Genomic DNA, 21,329 nt, shown 5'->3' on the forward strand with positions numbered 1-21,329 from the left:
GAATCCACAGGAAGTATATAATTTTAGAATGTGGAGGCATGAGGAATAAACAACATTACCTGAGCAAGCTTACGCTTTTCTAGATTTCCTCCCTTTTCGTTGTGTAATGTGTAAACTGGAGTATACTGTACAGAACCAGAACAAGTCCCATAATTTTCATTTTCCTACACATTAAAAAAAACAAGTAATTATTTTAAAATATTCCTTATTTTACTAAAGTTATTAGATTAATGATGTATCTGATACACATGAAAACAGCAAAATAACACTTCAGTTATATGTTTAGAGAATCTACTAAGGAAGAAAATGTACTTTTCTATAATATAAATTAATAACTTGTAAAATAATCTCTATTTTAAATAATTTGAATAAAATTAATATAAATATAATTTTCTCATCACTTCACTGAAAGTTTTAAGTAATATGCTTTCTCCAAAGGTGAAAATTCAAATTATGACAACTGATAACAAAATCTGCAATGATGTAATGTGTAATTAAATCAATACACACACATATACATATAAATATTCATATACCTGCAACAATAATAGCTGCAAATACAAATCCTCATCACAATCTTTTGTAAATGAAGAACATTCTTCAATTTAAAGTAACTATTATTGGAAAGAGAATAAAAAAACAATTATGGCATTCCTGGATTAATTATATACCAAAGATATCTTTTAAAAAAAACTCTCAGTGTGAAGCAAGAACTTCAAATGTGATATCAAGGCAATCAACTTTATGAAAACATACATCCTGTTAAAGTGTCTTTGAAGATTTCCATAGTTCTGTGATAAAATATACAAACAATAAAGAGATTATTCAGTGGATGCATATAGAATGGCAGATAGTTGCCAGAAGGCTTGTTATAAAAAAATACATCCTTGAACAAAGGGAGAAGCATATTTCAAAAGTCATTAAAAAATAAATCTCATGTGATTTGTAAAGTACAAACTTCAAACTAATACAAGAATCAAGGTAGAATGGAAACCATGAACATAACGCACCTTGTGTTTTAGCTTACTCTTTACTTCCTTTAGTCCCAGCTTGGCATGATTTTTTGCCTAGAAAATGATAATAAACGTGCCTGGCTCAGCATGATTCTATTACCATTTAATGAATATGTATACAAGGTCACATTTAATGACAATTGCCAACTATATTATTTAGAAAAAAATTATAATCTAAAACTCTATTTTCAGGGATACCATACCAATTACTATTTTATTATATCTGCATCTGTTGGTAAAACATGATTAGTCTCTTACTTGCATACAAATTATCATACATTTGGCCTATATTGCCTCTGAAACTATAAAGAACACAAAGGGAATCAACCAGATTACTAATGCCCAGTCTCAATTTAAAATTGTGACAAACTGGAGGAGAAGATCTAAGCAGTAAGTTATTTGGGCAAATGTTTAAACTTTAATTTGAAAGTAAGGAAACTTTACAAAGTTTTATTAAAATATTTTACAGGATTTGTAATAGCAGAGTTATCTTAATGGAGTGGCTATTTCATATACGGTTTTTCTAGCTAAAAAAATTAAATTCATTTAACAACTTAAAGGCTATTTTCATGTTTCACTGTAAACCTGACTCCAGCACTTGACTTTCATATGTTCTGCTGTGATTCCTGTGGGGTATAACTTATAAAGACAACTGATGAGGCCTTTCATATAAGCCTTAGCCTTTGTTCCTCCGGAAATTCCCATGTAACAGTGGCCAGAGGAAAAATGAAAAGAAAAGGAATTCACATTTATTTTGTTTCCTAAATATGTGACTGTGTGGTGGGTGCTTAGCACACATTATCTCATACAGTTATCACAACTCTATGAGATTAGTGCTATTATTATCATATTTTATAAATAAGGAAACTGACTTGGGGACTACATTTCAATTTACCTATCCTCTAATCTACCTGATCATACTAATCTTTTCAGTGTATAGAGTTGAAGCTATTAGTGTCAGTCTGTCTCATGGGTCTACAGTCCATGCACCAATTCATTTAAATGTTCATTGCCCTAACTTCTCCTTGGACCTCTTCCAGATTACCTGGAAGATGGGGTACAAGTTGTCTCTCTCCTTTTCAATGTACCAGTTTGAAACATAATGATACAAGGTGTTCTCTAAAGAAATGCATCAAGCAAATGGCTTTGGCTAATAATTTAAAATGCAAAAACTTAACAAGAAAAATGACTCAGAAAGCATTTTAGCCAAATAAAATATACATTTCACTTTGCTGTTATTCTTAGATTTATAAGAGACTACGTGTGTCAACTCAAGATTTTTTTTATGGCCCCTATAAACATTGAAAAGTATAATCATGGAAAGCATAGAAAATAATTAAGTATAGAAATATGTACTGGAAAATGTTATAAGAAGAGAACAAAATCATTATTTCCTTTAACAAATATATATTCGGCACATCTATAGTATGTTCAAAATACAGAGCAGAGTCAGAGGGTTGCAAATATAAAAGAGGGACAGTATCTCTTTTACAGTACCTATCATATTCTATGCTCTAATGCAAATGACCAAAACAGGGCCTAGTTTATAATAGGCACTCAAATTATTTGTGGAATAAGTGAAATAGAGGTAAAAATATGGTTTCTACTTTTGAAAAATTTACCATCTATAGAAAACCAAAGTAACTAAATTCTGCTATACTCACACAATAGAATTTGGGGGTTTTATTTATAGCAATTTCTGGTCAAAGAAGGAATTTCAGTGTATACATTACAGAATATGAGCAGTCTGGAAATATCAGTTTTAGATACAGCTAAAAAGGGCACAAAATGACTTACTTATCCGTACCTCTTGATTCATGCATGATATGATCACAAGATATATGATAAAAGTAATTAATTATATTGTAAATTCCTTAATTTGCCTGAAATTAATTTAGGGAATAATCCTCCAAAGATAAAAATTTTTAACTTGGAAAGATTTTACTGCCTTCCAAAGAAGGGTGCAAAATAAAATATTCCACTGATTAGAAGGATTAATTTTAAAATAATGAATATGGTTTTGAAACATGTTTGCCTCATTGTTGTGCTTTTATGAAAGATATATAAAGAAGAAAGATATATATAAGAAGGAAAACACATATTTGGGCAAATAATACAACTTCTTTCAGCCTGAAGAAAAACTTCAAATGCCTGGTCAAGGAAAAAAAAAATGTGGGGCTACTAACTGCAAAACCCTTTTTAGACTCTTAAATGAATGCAAGAAAAAAGGTTCAACATTAGTTTGGTTTTTCACATGGCAGCTGTGTGCTATTTCACTGTGAAAATAAATTCTGCAAAAATTGTACTTAAATCAAGCAACCAGAGAGGTTTCCTAACAAAGCCATAGAATAACCAAACAAAAGGCAGAGGCTGGTGTTTCTAAGGCAAAATGATTACCTCTTCTTAATTTTGCTTTATGAATAGGCTTCAAATAATTCAGATTTTGGTACTATAATTTTAAATCACCTCTGTAGACTAGCTTCCCTACTATAAAATGTAATCTTTGAAACATTACTTAAACAGAAAGGGTGACTTCATTTATATAGCAATTATAAATCAAGGAAATAATATAGTTCTAAACTTGTATTCAAATATATTATTTTATTATTAATTTAATCACATCAATTCACTTACTGAGAAAGCTTTTGAGGATAAAGTCTTTAAAAATAAAACTACTGTACTAAATATTTTTAAACATATAAAATATATAGTTAATTGAATAAACAATCACTGAAGAGCAACCCACTAGCTCCTCTCTCAAGTTAGTAGTCTAGTATTACAGATAAACATGTAAATAGATTAAATAAGTGCAGAAAGAGAGGGCCCTACAGATCCTATGGGAAGACAGAAAGTATATACATTCTTTTGCTGAGGACTTGAGAAGAAAAATTTCAGGACACATAATGCCTGAAATAAGTTCTATAAAAATGAACTGGTATTTACTAGGTGGATAGAGGCTAGGAAATGAAAATTCCAATAAATAGAAATGACTTGAGCAAGAATAAAAGGACAAGCCAGGCTCGGTGGCTCAGCCTGCAATCCCGCGCCTTGGGAGGCTGAGGTGAGCGGATGGCCTGAGCCCGCGGCTTCGAGACCCGCCTGGGCAGCGAGCCCTCATCTCGACAATAAATCAAAAATCAGCCGGGCGTGGTAGCGCGGCATGTAATTCCGGCTACTCGGAAGGCGGAGGCGGAAGGATCCCCGGAGCCCGGTCGAGGCTGCGGTGGCCGGGAGCGGCCGCTGAACTCCGGTCTGGGCGCCAGAGTGAGACTCCAACTCAAAAAAAAAAAAAGAATAAAAGGACAGAAGAGGACATCTTACAATTATGAAATGGGAAAGTATCTTTAGAGACATGGAAGGTTCAGGGGAATGTGGGGGGCGGGGACTAGACACAAGAAGGTCCAGGTTTTGAAGGATCTTAGTTCATATTAAATAAATTTTTATTTTATTATTTGCTTGTTGTTGCTATTGTTCTTACTATTATTTTACTATAAGCCATGGAGAATCACTGAAGCCATCTTTGGGGGAAAAGATCTTGCTGTATTTTTCTATTTTTTTCTACTTGAGCCTCAGTACATAATGAGAATTCAAAATATGTTGTTGGATAAAAGAATCAAATTTTGAAAAATGGTAAATCATCAAAATTGGCTTCAACTTGCTGAAAAATTTTGCCGATGGCTTTTAAATAAAATGAAGAATGATTTGCATATTATATAAAAGAAATAACCTACGTAATGTTATAAGTTCAATAACTGAATTAGCTTTGGTTAATATTAACCTTGAACGGTATTTAAAAGTTTATTTAACAAAAATTAGAAAATATTCAGACTTTACATTATATTATCTAGGAATATATTGTTTAATTTTATAAATAGAATTTTTAAACATCAAAATAAAACTTACAAATTTATAAGCTGTCCGTACAGCAGGAGTTGCTTTAGTCATTGCTGTGTTGAAAAGTGCACCTCCTTTCTGCAAAAGAAAAACAGAATAATATTTCCAATAATTTTTGGCCAAAATGTCCTGAAAACAAAGCTTAATCAGTCATATAAAAAAAGCTTTACAGCCTGTCCTGGTGGCTCAAGCCTGTAATCCCAGCACTTTGGGAGGCCAAGGTGAGAGGATTGCCTGAGTCCACGGGTTCGAGAACAGCCTGGGCAACTTGGCGAGACCTCATCTCTACAATAGATCCAAAAAAAAAATTAAACAGGTGTGGTCGCACGTGCCTGTAGTTCTGGCTACTTGGCAGGCTGAGGGGGAAGCCTAAGTAAGCCCAGCGGGTTGACGCTGGGGTGGCCGTGAGCATGCTACTGCACTTTAGCCTAGGTGGAGTGAGACTCCAACTCAAAAAAAAAAAAATCTTTCCTCGCAACTTAAAGATCTATAAAAATTACTTCATGTCAGTGTTTTCAAGTTTTTATATATTATAATAATTTCAAAAAATGTACATATTCTAATCTGTTCTTTTAGTTGCCATAATACATAATTTAAAAATAATTTCTTCTTTGAAATTCAGGCAGACTCGAGCAATATGACCAGTAATATGTATATATTTAAAACTCAATTAAAAGGAAATGTTTATCAAGTGTCATTTGGTTGGTGAACAAAATATCAATCAGTAGAAAAAAGTTTTATATTTTAAAATCATATTAACAAAACCACATTACCAAAAATTACAAAACTTCCATCAAATCCTACCTAATTCCTTGTTCTGAAATATAAGGTGAAAGTGAAATCTTGCTTTTCAAAAATTGTGCTTATTTATTCTAGACTAAAGCTTTCCATTTAAAAATTATCTTTATAAATATCAACAAACTATAAGCATAAAGTAAAAATATTTAAAATATGACAAAATACATAAAAATTTCAAATACTGCAAGTAAACAGCAGACTTATACTGAACATGTCTTCACATGTATTAGAGTGAAAGAAAAGGTTTGAAGGCTTATGATTACCTTGACTGTGTGCACCCATTGTTGATATGACTTTGGGTTCCCTGTAACACACAAAAGTTAGATGCCAGGAATAGTTGATCAAAAGTAAATCCACAAACCAAAATGTATCAAGGACTCATATTTCCAGGATTTTAGTGGGCAGATTTTATCTGCAATGATGTAAAAGAAGCAATGTAAGAAATGCCATCATAAGAACTGATACATTGCCCTAATTTTTAGGAAAAGAGTAATAGCACATTTAAGGGTAGACAATCACTTTTCTTCACTCATGTATGAAGCTAAAAGTCTATCTTCTTTCACATAAATGTTAGCTTCAGAGGGGAAAATACAACCTCTCTTTTGAAATCCTAAATTCTTATGCTATTTATTTATTTATTTATGGTTTGTAACTTTTTTTTAATTTTAAAGATGTGGAGTACAATTCAGGATTAGGTATACAAATGTTCATTATGCAGGTGCCCTTGTTGATGACGTGTGCCCCACCCCCCAGCAGTTTCCTACTAGTGCAATCTTGCACCCCTCTCCCCAGGCAGGTCCCCACTATTGCCAATCCTTTTCTTACAGTATTACGATAACTGTTCAAGTTCTGCTTATGAGTGAGAGAACATGTGACACTCATTCTTTGTTTCTGTGATAGATCTCTCAGTATTATAGACTCTAAGTCCAGCTGCGAAGTTCCTAATTTTGCCCTTCTTTATGGCAGGGTATCATTCTTTGTTTCTGTGATAGATCACTCAGTATTATAGACTCTAAGTCCATCTAAGCTGCTGCAAAGTTTGTAATTTTTGCCCTTCTTTATGGCAGCGTAATATTCCATCATGTATATGTACCACATGCTGTTTAAACTAATTTTTTCAATGTCATTTGTCTCTGTTGTTTTATAAAAGTTTGTCTCTTTTACACAACTGAATTTATTTGAAAACAATATTTCAAATGTATATGAAAAATTGTAAAAACTAGAATGAGATTTAGAAATGTAAAGAATCTTGGGAACAAAAATTATTATTCTATGGTTGCTAAATGTTAACAGAAATTAATAGCTCATTTTATTTTCTTGCAATTAAACTGCAGTCCTGTTCTGAAAATATTCTCCAGTTGTAAATCTCTAAGGTGGAAAAATATTACTCCAGAAAATGTGAAGCAAATGCAGTTTTTAGGCTACACAGTGTAATGGTTAACAGAAAGCTCAAAAGATGACAAAACTAGTTTTAATAAAACCTGGTAATCAATATATTTGGTTCCAAATTAGTAAGCAATTTAGTCTCAATAAGATAATATCATCAGGCAAGAAACACACACACAACAAATCTAATCTTTCCTATCAAGTGATTTGTGAGATTTCAACTACTTTCTTGCTTGTTTGAATACAGAAATACTCCCTAAATGATGAGTGAGAAGTTACATAAAAAAAAAACAAAGTCCCAATAGCTACTCAGACACTACCCAGCACAAAGAACTCATCCAACAAACACAGTGTTCGCCTCTTGACTATGGCTATGACTTTTAAAAAGATGCATGACCTTGCTCTTACAAAATGATCCCAGCCTAAAATTTCTTTCCAGCTGTTATCTTTGTATCCCTAATCAATATCAGACAAAAAATGTCCAGCTCTGGATTTACTGCCAAATCTTTCTCTAATTTTAAAATCTTTCCCTAATTTAAAATAAATGTCAAGAAACATTTCTTATTCTGAAAAATGTCTCTTTCTACTCAACACAGCATTGCACCTTCTCTGGAGGAAGAAATATGGAGAAAAGTATTTTTCATATCTTGTAAAATTACTACAGCAAAGTGCAAATACCTAAACAATCGGTGAAAAAATAAATTGTATCATTTAAAAAGTATGAATTTCAGGTAGTATTGGACTTGATCAAACGTTTAAAAGTATATTTCCCTTGTAAAATAATGAGAAATACCAAGTTATTCTATCGACTTATCTTTTTTTAACGATGAAATAAACCGTAGATCTTTAGTCATCTAGATTGTTCATATATGTTTATTTCTCTATCAAAAGTTCTCACCAATTAAAATAATTTTTACTTCTCTATTAAAAGAGGTTGAGTGAAAAAATCATATATTTAAGACTTGGTTATTATTCAGACTATTCTGAAAAGTGTTTTATTTCAATTATTTTCCGAAAATGAATTTAAGAATGCAGAGAGATGCCAATAATTTAGCATTCTGCTACACTTTACAATCCAAGAAACAACGTTTCTTTTTAAATCTCTGAATTACAAAGAAAATAGCTATCATAAAATTTCAGAACAGTTATAGAAAAGTTAGTGCCTTATTTAGAATTTTGAGGAATTAAAAAAGTTCATATTCAGATCTGTACAGGTCAAAAAATATTATTACCTATATTACATTATTTGAACTGTATTTTTCTACTGCAAAACAGGCAAAGCAGGTAGTGACGTAAGTAGTTAGATCAATGAGAAGGAAATGGGCTTTGGAGTCCAACGACCCTTGGAATTCAGGCTTGCGCTATCCTTGTGAGGGGTGTGACTTGGTACTAGGTCCTTAATTTTGCTGACCCTCAGCTTCTTCATTCAAATTCAATAAACCTAATAGTCCCTGCCTGTCAGGATTATTGTGAGGATGAAAGATAATGAGTAAACAACGCTAAGTGTGGTAGCTTATATGCCACAGAAATACCACAAATGTTAGTTGTTACTATAAATAACTTGCCAAAATAGAAAACTGAGGTTCTGAGATGATACATTATTTACCCAAGTTCTCAAGGCTAGCAACTGAGAAAGAATAAGAATCTAGGTATTTTAATTCATAGCTTATTATTCCTTCAATTCTGAAATACAACTTCTAAGACTGTTAATTAAAATACAATAAAATGTAAGTTATATAGGAGTTTCCTCTGTGTCATTTCCAAAGCAATTACAAAAGAAAGGGGAAAAGGCTACTCAAAGCTAATACCCTGAAAAGAAAGTTAATAGTGAGAATTACCAGTAATAATCTAGAATCATGTAGTATAGGAGCAAACAGAAAATCTCTAAGAATAAACACACTGCTTAAAAGTCAAAGTGAAATGTGGTACAATTTAGGTAGACTCATTCCTTTTAAGAAAATTTTAGGATGAATTGTCTCTTCAAATGTTAGTGCAGTGCCTTTATGAGTCAAGTTTCCTATTTCCATGGAAGTTATGAGACAAGTACATTATTCTTTTGTAATGTTTTTTTAAAAGTTCTTTTTTTTTTTTTTTCTTAAAAAATTAATTTTGTCGAGGCTGTGGTGGCCGGGAGCAGCCACTGCACTCCAGTCTGGGTGACAGAGTGAGACTCCAACTAAAAAAAAAAAAAAAATTAATTTGAATGCTAAAGAAACTCCAAGTCCTTCTTTTAAAATAACTGGATTATGGCAATAATAAGCATTATGAATGAAATTCTTAACACTGCTTTTGTTAGCTAAACAATTGATTTTTCTTACACTCAATGACAAAATGTCTTTACTTCTCACTTATGCCAAGACTTTCTCTTCAAATGTACTTGTTTATATTCCAGTAATTTGTACTTATTTCTTTTAAAAAATGTAAATTGGCCTGAATTGTTCTGAATGTCATTAAAACTGACAATTACCTACCACCTCTCTTCAAATTTCTTTGGTACCTTAATCAGTAAAAAGGAATAGAAACAAATAAATAAAAGAGTGACCTGATTATATCAGTAAACTAATGAAGAAACAAATGCTAGTAACAGAGAGTAACTACACACTCTCACATTAAATCAATCTGAAAATATTTCTCCTTTTTAAAGTTTAGATAATTTGATGTGAATTTAAAAACTAATTTTATTTTAAATGAAAAACAAATACTAAAAAAGAACATATTCTTAGCTACTCAATATTTCTTAGCTGTTCTTCCATAGACCAACATTGTTTTTACCTAATCGCATCCTTTGTTCTCCTCACGTCCTCTTTTGTCACTTTTTAAACTCCACGGATACTTTTTCCTTTACACATTTCCTGATGCTTTTATTATTTCCCTTTTAAGTTAGGGTTGAATATTCTGCAAGGGTCTCATGAAAGAATTAAGGTGCAACATGGATTTCCTTAACAGTCCTAATGACAAGAACTTGCCAGACAGATACAGTTTTGGAAAATCTGCATACGCATTAAGATTCTTTAACCATAATTCTGGATTCAAATATGAATCTAGATGCTGTATATCTGATTGTCCTGCACTGGACATTTAAGTCAGAGCTACAATAATGATAAAGCTCCACCATACTCATTCATTTTAATATAACTATGGGCATTAGCAATAAAAATTGCCCAAACTACCACTGGTATGAGGTACAAAGGGGAGAAATAGATGCACCTCCGAAATTTCCTACTTATTTTTGCTTAAAGAAGAAATTTTTTCCTTCATTTTTAGTGAATGTTGATTTTTACTACAGTGATCTTTCTAGGGGCTTTATGTATTTAAAAATGTTAAGTTCTTCAGAAGAGACAGGCATTTTGCTTAGATTAAATCAGAGTAGGAAAGGCTTAACACTACTCTTGTTTACTGAACGTTTTCTTATTAAGAAAATCTCTTATTATAAAAAGCAATATATTGGCCAGGCTTGGTGGTTCAGCACGTAATCCCAGCACTTTGGGAGGTCAAGGCGAATGGATTGCCTGAGCCCATGGGTTCGAGACAGCTTAGGCAACTTGGTGAGACCACTTCTCTACAATAAATAAAAAATTAGCTGGGCATGGTAGCGCGCGCCTGTAGTTCCTGCTACTCGGAAGGCTGAGGTGGAAGGATCGCCGGAGCCCAGCAGGTCGATGCTGGGGTGTTCATGAGTGTGCCACTGCACTCCAGCCTAGGCAACGGAGTAAGATACCAACTCAAATAAATAAATAGAAATTTAAGAAGATTTCTTTTAAAAGCAATATATTATAGTGATTAATGCAAGAGCTTTGAAACCAAGTAGATTCCTGTTGTGTTGAGACTCTGGTCACTACGGGCTATGTGACCTTGAGCAAATTACTGAGCTGAGTGTCCTCATATAAACAGCCTCATAAAGTGTTGTGAGGATTAAATGAGATAATATCTGTAAGGCTCTTGGGAGAATTTCTGCCATATGTTAGTGTTCAATAAACATAAACAATTATTATATTACTATAAGAGAAATGACAAAGCTAGATAAGTTTGCTTCTTTGAAGAACAAGTCAGTATCATGACACAAATTCTTCTCTCTCAAAAGGGTAGTGTCAGTGACAAATGTTTGGAATTTTCCTCTAGAAACTATTTTTGTAAATATATATACACACATCCTAGATAGATGATAGATAGATAGATAGATAGATAGATAGATACCTCTTAATTAGTAGTTAGAAGAACACTACTAATTTTTATTCTATTAGTCATACTAATAAACTTTGCTTTATTTTCTAAAAATAATCTCTATGTATCTCTAAAATACCCTAAAATAAAAGAATTAAAAAATAACACTTGATAGGTACAATTATTTAAGATACTTTACTGTTGTACTTACTGAAATTAATATTTGTCAAACTAGGCTTTCCTTTTAGATAAGTATTCCTTCTTCAAATTAAAATAAAAGTTCAAAACTTTTCCACTTTAAATAACAACAATGTAGCTGGCATTAAGCTGTACTAAAAATGCAGCAGTCTGTAAGTCAGATGCGAACCGGTAATCATATCTCCCTAACCTTTTTTTTAACAATAAGATCTTCAGTGAAAAATTTTAGTGACCATCCCCCACCCCCAACCAGAAAAGCTACCTACCTCTACTCTATTACAGAGGTACCTGGGCCAATAGTTAAGACTATAGGATTTAACTGTAAAAAAGGATCATAATTCTACCCCTTATTGTCACAAAATGTCATTTTCAATTCTATAAAAGCTACTAGCCCCACGGGTTATAAAGATAATGAGACAGCAGTTATGTAAATACTGAACAGATGCCTCAAGCAATTTGTCCATGAGCTGACAATATTTTCTTGTCTGAGTTGCGAGGTAAAAAAGCATTATTTTAACACAAAAGTTCCATTGAAGGTAAATTTTTATCCATGAACTGTGGAAAGTAAGGAGTTGAATGATTCCATGTTCAGCTTACTTGCTGAGTCAAGTAAACTAACTTTTTCCCCATGCTAAATGCATTCAATGAAATACATGTGGGTAACCCCAAAAATCTGAATTATCTTTTGGAGGGTGGGCTACCTGTACTACAGGGTACCCCTACTAGGTAAGTGCTCTAGGAACCCAGCACCCTCAATGTACCAGCTAATGTTGTTTGTGAGAGCCTACATTTGGCTTCAGTAAATTTTTTGTTGCAAACAGTGACTGGTTCTTCCATCATGATAATGCACCTGCCCGTGCCATGCTGAGTGTTCAGCAGTTTTTTGTTTTTTGTTTTTTTATCAAAAATGGCATTACCCCTGTACCCCACCCTCCTTATTCACTCGATATCGCCTTGAGTGACTTCTTTTTTGTACCCTGATGAAATATCTGTATGATGATCACTTATGTACCTAATCCCGAATTGTACCCCACATCTTTAAAATAAAATAGGATAAAATAAAATAAAATGAAAAAGGTCCTCAAAGGGAAACATTTTGCTGATGTGGAAGACAAAAACAAAAAAATGGCAGGAGGATTACAAAGGCATCAAAATTGACGCGTTCAAAAACTGTTTTGAGTAGTGTAACAAGCCTCTCGATAGGTGTATTGCAGGAGAGTACCTTGAAGGTGATTAAAGTTTAAATATGTAAGAATAAATGCACAATTTTTGGTAAATAAATTTCAGGGTTTTTTGGGTTCCCCCTTGTAGTGGCTTTACATGAGATAAAGACTTACAACTACTAAGGTCATTTTTGTATCACTTTTAATCAACAAATTATCTCAATAGTTTCTACATTTTCATGATGTGAAAAAATTTTGAGTAAAATTAAATTTTGTGAAATCTGTAGATGAGAGCTTATTAATTTTTCTTTTCATGTTTTAGTTCTCAATTCCAGCAACTATTTATTCACACATAAACTGAAAACGTTTTTTTCCAAACAAACCTACAGAGAAGTTAAAAAAAATTACTATTATACCAGGTGAAAAATGAATACATCACGATATAGAGGAGGAATTTTTGTTTATTTGGTTCACCATATCTAGAACAGTGTTAAGTACTTAATAAGCACTCGGCAAACACTGAAAAAAAAAATGAATGAGTGAATGAATAGGACATTTCAAGGACTCAAGTAAAATTCTTTGCAAGTCAAGACTACATACTAGAGCAACAATACACAAGAGTATCAGTTCATAAATCATTAATTGCCTAGATAATTATAATATTATTTGAACATTTAAATTGGAAGGATCAATTATATTTATAGAATAGTAAACTAGAAACTTTCCTAATGCTGCAGTAGTCTCAAAGTAAAAAAGGCAAACACATCTGTATAATACGACATTTACTTAAACATGTAGAATGAATTGTGGTAGTCAAACTTTTCTTTTTGGATTATATGAACAATCTACTATTTCGATCATAATCTCAGTTCTTAAATTTGTACTGAGTAAAAGCCATCACTAGTAGTTTTCTAAGAGAGAATACTACTCTTCAGGAAGAAAGTCTGGAAGATATAAACTAACAGAATTTCTATGTTATTAATTTGAATAATATTAAAAGATTATCTATTCAAGCCAACAGCTAACAGTTTATGAGGCCATCTTCATGCCTTGAATAACATTTCAGACAAAATAATACCATAGCTCTTATAAGAAGAAAATATATATTTAAGAGATTATATATTCAGGAGAAAATAATTAGTTGTTTATGGAATAGACTTTATCAGACACAAGTGCAAAAATCAAGATAACTGTTATTCAGAAAAGGGATAATCATACTATAACTAGCCTTTACCTCCACAAAAGCCCCCTGAAGTGATTTCTTCTTCAAATACATCAGAGAAACCTCTTCCTGCATTTAGTTTTGCCAGTCGACCATCAATAAACTGAAATTTAAAAATTTCAAATGTTAATTTTTCATTTATTTCGTGAGATTAAATTTTTTCTTAAATCAAACATGAATAGCAGACTGTTGTGTAACTTTACACATGTATATGAGAGATTAAATTTTTTCTTAAATCAAACATTAATGGCAGACTGTTGTGTAACTTTACACATGTATATGATGTACACACACACACACACACACACACACACACACACACACACACACACACACAAAATTATAAAACAATGGATAGAACAGGTGCTCAGTAAACAGCAGCTAAATACTTAAGTCACACTTGTACAGCCCAGACCCCATTCATGAGAAATAACAAAGCTCAGTGGTAAAGATCATAGGCCTGGACAGCTGGCTCAATGCAGTCTCTGCAGAGGGCTTTGCCAGAGGTCCTGCCCGCCTTGCCACACCACTTGACCATGAAGCTGTCCTCCTTCGCCATACCTCAGTTTTCCCAGTACCTGCCTCACAGAAATGCTGCAAACATTACATGAGGTTAACTTAGGTCATGTGCTTAAGCATAGTCTTTGACAAAGTATCTAAGAGATGTTAGACATTGCTATTTTTGAGATTACTATAATTTCATTCTGTAAAATAAAACACTTCTGGCCTAAACTATTATGTTCTAAAGCATAATAGAGCACCAGATAATTCTAATCATTTGACATTAAAATAAACATGACTTTCATAGTTCCTGGCATGTGCTCACTGAATGATAAGGATTATGATTATTAATTCACAATCGAGGTAAGTACACACTGACTTGACATGCATAAGGTTATTTTAAACATTATTTTTCAGTGCTCTTTAAACAAAGGGTTGGAATGGGAAACAAGCTATCAAAAGCACCTTAAGTTCTTTTTCAAAATGCAGATACCCTGGAACATCTGTTCTGCCCCATTCTTTACCTGTTCCAACAGACATGGCATAACAGAATCTCATGTATTAATTCTGCATTTGAAAAGTAGCTCAAAGTATTTTTTTACATATTTTTTTTGAGTCAGGGTCTCACTCTGTTGCCCAGACTAGAGGGCAGTGGCATGATCACAGTCACTGCATCCTTGACCTTCAGGGCACAGGCGATCCTTCTGCCTCAGCCGCCTAAGTAGCTGAGATGACAGGCGTGTGCCACCACAACTGGCTAATTTTTAAAAAAATTCTTGTAGAGACAAGGTCTTACTATGTTGCCTAGGCTGGTCTCAAACTCCTGGGCTCAGGCAATTCCCTCCCCTTGGCCTCCCAAAGTTCTAGGATTACAGATATGAGTCACCTTGCCTGCCTTCTCTGGGTATTTTTATATGACCAACCATAGGTGAAAATAATTATATATTTTATATACATACATATTACTGGCACTAGGTTACTTTTTATTTTGTTGATTTGGGGCATCAGGAATTTGATGTGTTGCGGTGACTCTGTTCATAACGAAGGTGAAGTAACTTTCAGGCTCACTTGCACAGCAGGTAGGGGATAAACACAGGAAAGATGTACAGGGCAGATTTGAATGAAGATGAACACAAAATGCTCATTTTCATCCTGAAATTAATTAATCCTGACTGTAAGTTGTTTTGTCCTAGAAATTTATATTTTACCTGAATTCAAATAAAGTAATTTGACTGTTTAAAAAAATATGGTTTTCTATTTGAATACTTCATGGACAAACTAATTGAGAGGAGTTGTACAGAGCAATACAATATTCCTCAGGCAGCAATTTAAGACAATTAACACAGTAAGTTACATCAGTTATACTATAAAATTTGAGAAAAAAATCTCTTACAGACTAAAACTAAGAAAGAATGGAAAATGGATCCACAGGCTTCTGTTCAAAATGTGGTTTAGCTACCTTTTCATTATTTATTAGAATGTTTTTGCTTTGTTTTGTTTTTTTGAGTTGGAGTCTCACTCGGTCACCCAGACTGGAGTGTAGTGGCCGCTCCCGGCCACCGCAGCCTCGCCTGCTGGGCTCCAGCGATCCTTTAGCCTCAGCCTTCCGAGTAGCCAGAATTACAGGCATGCACTATCACGCCCAGCTGATTTTTTGATTTATTGTAGAGATGAGGTCTCGCTGCCCAGGCGGGTCTCGAACTCGCGGGCTCAGGCAATCCACTCACCTCAGTCTCCCAAAGGCGCGGGATTACAGGCTGAGCCACCGAGCCCGGCTATTAGAATGTTTTTAACCAAAAAATGTGGTAAGATGAGTTTAAATAAACACAGCCTAAAAAGATAAAAGTCTTGCTTCTTTTAGAGTATTAGTTGCTCTCACTAAACTTAGAACTTTTTGAGGACAGGGACCATACATTACCCATTTTTATATACTCATTATGCTTGGCATGCAAAAGGTTTCCTGTAGTACAAATGTGGAGTGTAGAGTATAAAAGGCCTACATCACAACTCAGTCACTTATTGGCTTTATGATCCTGAGCAACTTATTTCAGAGTCCATTTCCCCCTCTGCAAAATGGGAATAATAATAAATACATTATGGGTATTTGTAAGAGCTAATTAAAATACTATGAATTGCCTACATTATAGACACTGAATAAATGCTAAATAATAAAGTCCACTGCTGGCACCCCCCCTCCACCTCTTCTATCTCTATCCATTGGCGAGTTTCCTGAAGGATTACTTTCTTGTTTATGTATCTTCAATACCTAGCAAAATGTCTGATATACAGTTTGAACTAAATAAATATTTCTGAAAGATTTAAATATACTAAAACAAGATTAAAGGCCATATATTTTATTCGTCTTTAAGTAATTGTAATGCATTTCATTCTTCATTCTATCTTGAGGTTGAAGCGAGCAACTTATAATGTTGCATAATGTCTTTGCTATATATAATAATGGTAATTTTAAAATAAAGTTTAAAATGCATATAAAATTTGACACACATTTTAACATATTTTTAACATAGCATTATAAATCAAATTAAAGTGATCCAATTTGATAGGCTAAGTATGATTTTTTTTAGAGTGAAAGTAAAAAGATAAATTGAAAGTAATACATTACTGACAAGTAGAACAAAATAAGACATCCTTTTAAAGGACTTAATTTGCTCTAAAGATTAGGACTACAAGTCTTTCTAAAAGGTTTTCATTTTTGTGTTTACTGGAAATAATCCACCCATTTTAGAAATGGAATAGTTCAAGTCTAAAAAGAGATAAATCTCAAAACTATTTACCGATTGTGCATTTTTTAGCATTAATAACTACTTTGTGTTACTAAACTACTGATTTGAGCCAACAGAAATTAATAACGTAGTAAAATCACACGTGTGATCACTGTTAATCAGATACTTACTAATGTACACACTAAATAAAAATGCTCTTTAAACAAAAGATTGATTTTGTGCACATGCACACACATATTACATATACATATATATAAACACAGACACCCAGACATAAACTGAAAATTGTATAATGAATAAAAATTGTATAATGAATAAAAATGCTCCAAATACCTTTTTCTATTTTTGTTCAGTAATGGCTTTTTTTTTTTTCCCCAAGTAAAGTTGGTTCATAGTGATACTGCTCTAATAACTCTGAAGCATTTCAAAGTAAAAGAGGTAAGGATATTCTAAGATATTGATATAGATACATAATTTTGAACTAAAAAAACACATCAACTCTGTTGCAAGAGTTATGCCTCTAAAATGTACCATCACATGTTGCTTCATTAATAGTTCCTATAACATTTAGTAAACACATACCTTTAGGTAATTGGAAGACATAAGTTTTGGAGAAATGAGTTTGTTATTACAAGTAATGACAAATAACACTGTTAACAATAAAATTGATACGATATGACATAAAATTAGATTGCAAGTTGATTTTTAAGAGAATTTAAGAATTTTCTTTAAGATGATGCTTTTCTATAAATTTTTATTTTTTATTCCAAATGAAAAAATTAAAGTCTAGAGCTAAAACACTAATTAATCCCACGAAAACAAAAATGACATAATTGAAAATCTTACAAAAATTCATGAATGTAATTCCATAGTATGGATTCCATAACTTATTATAAATTATAAATAGATGCAATCAATTTAAATAAGTATTATATAAATCCTCAAGATCAATAACATTATTCTCTCTAAATCAACAATTGTGAAAACTAATCTTATTAATTCTTACGACATGATCTTAAAGTAGTGTGATAGGTTACAGGATGTTTTCAAGCAACAAAATTGCTCCTAGCTCCTTCTTTCAATGGTGAAAACATTAAGGTTTTTCCAAGTGTTTTTATCTTCAAACAGAAGATTTGAGTCATTTTAGTAGGAGTTTGAGTCAATTTAAGGAAATTATCTGCTACTTTAAACATACTTCAGTAAGCAATACTGTTACATGAAAATGGACAATCACCATTTATATTGACTTTTAAAATACAATTAAATATGATATGAATATCTCAAAAATAATACAATATAAAAATACACTGTGGCAGGCTTCTTCAAAAAAAATGTTCTGATTAGATTCAGACTAAATTTGAATATACTGGCCAGTAAACTGGTAGGAATGCATTTTTCACAATTCTTTAATTATTCACTGGTCAGTGCATTTCCAGTATTTAATCTAAAACTTCTGGAACAAGATATAGTATTATCAGTGTTCTAAAGTCCTTAGAGCCTTGAAACATGTTATATAAGTACTTAATTGCAACCAATCCATCAAAACTCTGAAGATGACAGTGAATTTCAGGATTTTGATATCATTTTTTAAAAACATTTGATTTTTTAAAAAGCTTATTTAAAAGATTATGATGGGAGATGGGTTAGTGGTGCAATTCTTTGCCAAGCTGGGAAAGTAGGAAGATAGAGTGCCGTTTTTTGGGCTTACATGGCAGTCTTGTTTCTGAAGGCAGTGAAGCAACACAATACACAAATCTACACACACACATTCCTTTTTCAGCCTGGAAGAAAAATAACCATACCTCAAAAACTTATCTACGTTATAAACCCTTCTTAGGCACAAAGATAACTAATCTAATAAAATTAAAGTCTTAAGAGAAAAAAGAAAAATACAGTTTTAAAATCAATCAGCAATTTTTTAAAAATACAAATAAAGTAAAAAAATTCTTTTAAAATATATAAATTTCTTATAAATCTTTTTGCCTTTCTATAATGCTCTCAGCTAAAATTTTAGTAAGTAGTCTAATTTAAATATTTCTTCTTATAAATGCTTGTAAACCATGACAGGTTAGTGAAAACTATACTGAGGGGAACAATAAATTAAATCAACAGATATTTACAGACACCTGTTAAATGCAAGGCATTCAGTTAGTAGCTATATATAAACACAAACTGCTTATGACAAATGGGAATAAGGTAGGTCAGTATAGAGCTCAAACTAAGAAAATTAAGTATGTGACATAATAAAAATAAACTGTTATTCCTATGCCATTTCAAAGCTTAGGTAACCAAACACCTATACGGCTCCAGTACGCTAAATCAGATTGCCGTGGTACACTGAACAGGAAAACACTTGGAAGAGTATAAAGGACCCATTCAGTGCGATGTATTATTAGCACTAACAATTTAAAATAACAGTAATGGGACAATAACACTATTCAAAGATATGTTAGCTAATAGACATTAAATAATTTGCTAAAGATTTGAGTCTGTTGAACTACATGATCACTAGACTAAGAATCAACTAATTAGATCATTTAATAAATAATAAAATATATTCCAGGCACTTTTCTAAGATGTCCCAAACCTAGGAATAAATGAAACAGGCAAAAATCCAAACTCTTGTGATGCTTAAATATCTAGTGGGGATAGGGAAGGAAGTTATAGCATAAAATAAGAAACATAATAAATTATGTAGTATGTTACAAGGTGATGAGTGTTACAGAATAAAATAGACTTTCATAAGAAAAGTTAGGGAGTGTGGGCTAAAGAACGTTCCACTTTACATAGTGTAATCAGGGTAGGTCTCTTAAAGGTAACATTTGAGCCAAGATATGAAAGTAGAAAGGAGGTTTAATAGAAGAAGGGAGTACTAGGCAGAGGGAACAGCTAGAGTAATAACTGCATTGAAGCAGGTACAGGAATGTATTCAGTAGGCCTGTAGGAGGCTGTAAGTGTCAAGAGAAAATCTAGCCAAACATAATGACTATTTTTCACGCTAAAGTCATAATCTTCAAACCTCAAACAGAATTTGGATGCCAAACAATATTTTTTTTTCTAGTTCCTTCACTCTCCCCATTGATTTCATCACTTTCCTATCTTCTCTCTCCTTTAATGCACATTTACATCCCCCATTCTCCTTCTGTTGATGACATTGCTTCCTAATTTCACTCATAAAAAGAAAATAAATGAAAAAGAAAATTGAAGCTATTAAAAGACAAATTCTACAAGTTTTAAGTATCATATTTACCTTCTCCCTCCATCTGTGTTCACAGACTCTGCCCTTTCTCCTGTCATGGATAAATTGTGCTTCTCACAGAGACTAACTTCTGTAACAATTTTCTTCCTCTATCCTGAATACAGTTTTCTTTGTCTACTAGATCTTCCCAACAGCCTGAAAATATGTTACTTTGTCTCTTGAACCCATTTACTTCTTCAGTTATGTCCATTTCTGTCTCACTCTACAGCAAAACTCATCTCTATGTCCTCTCCTCCCATGCTTCAATCATAATTTTCTATGTCACCACTTCAGCAAAACTGGTCTTGCTAAAGTCATCATATCACAATGGTACTAAACTCAATGGTCAATTCCAGGTCCTTATTTTAATTAATCCATTATGAGCATTTAATAGTGTTTATCCCCCTCTCTTTGGTATTCTTGCTGGCTGCTAAAATAAAGTACTCTCCTGGTGTCTGTTCTTCCTCACTGGTCACCAATTCTTTCTTGGTCTACTTTGCTACTCTTGTATTTCTGTGTATACTCATTCCTTCAGTAATCTTACCTGGTCTCCAGTCTAATGACTTTAAATACTATCTGTATGCTGATGACTCCCAAATTTATATCTACTTCCTTTATCCACTTGCCTAATCAATATCCTACTTGGATATTCAAAGACATCTTGACTTAAAGTGTCTGAACCCTTGTATTTCTTGCTAACATTTTCTTCTGTCTACAATCTTGCCTATCTCAATTAAATGACAAGTACATCCTTCCAGTTTCTCAGATGAGATACCATAGAATCATTTATGACTCTGGTTTCCCTCACATTTCATTTAAATCGTTTAGAATATCCATTGGCATTGCTTTTTAAATGATCTATATAATCTGACTATATCTCATTAAATCTTTTGTCAACAGTTCCAAACTGTCAACAATTTCTCACCTAGATTACAGTAATAGTCTTCTAAATCTTCTTTTTCTCTTTTAAAATATATATTGGCTATATTATTTTTAATTGCAATCCCACTC

The 21,329-nt window shown here is 32.7% G+C and overlaps 1 protein-coding gene across 1 annotated transcript in view; it reads right to left on the reverse strand.

Annotated features, from left to right (window-relative positions):
• Window positions 1-21,329, reverse strand: part of DENND1B (DENN domain containing 1B) — a 129,955-nt gene that overhangs the window by 32,062 nt on the left and 76,564 nt on the right. The window contains exons 8-12 of the mRNA XM_008049823.2: window positions 13,848-13,938; window positions 5,969-6,009; window positions 4,917-4,985; window positions 1,011-1,067; window positions 60-164 (exon numbers count right to left, since the gene is read on the reverse strand). Of these exons, the coding sequence (XP_008048014.2) occupies window positions 60-164; window positions 1,011-1,067; window positions 4,917-4,985; window positions 5,969-6,009; window positions 13,848-13,938 (363 nt within the window). The remainder of the gene's footprint in view (window positions 1-59; window positions 165-1,010; window positions 1,068-4,916; window positions 4,986-5,968; window positions 6,010-13,847; window positions 13,939-21,329) is intronic.

This window comes from Carlito syrichta, unplaced genomic scaffold, assembly GCF_000164805.1.
Source record: "Carlito syrichta isolate Samal-C Ts95f unplaced genomic scaffold, Tarsius_syrichta-2.0.1 Scaffold137642, whole genome shotgun sequence".
Taxonomy (NCBI): domain Eukaryota; kingdom Metazoa; phylum Chordata; class Mammalia; order Primates; family Tarsiidae; genus Carlito; species Carlito syrichta.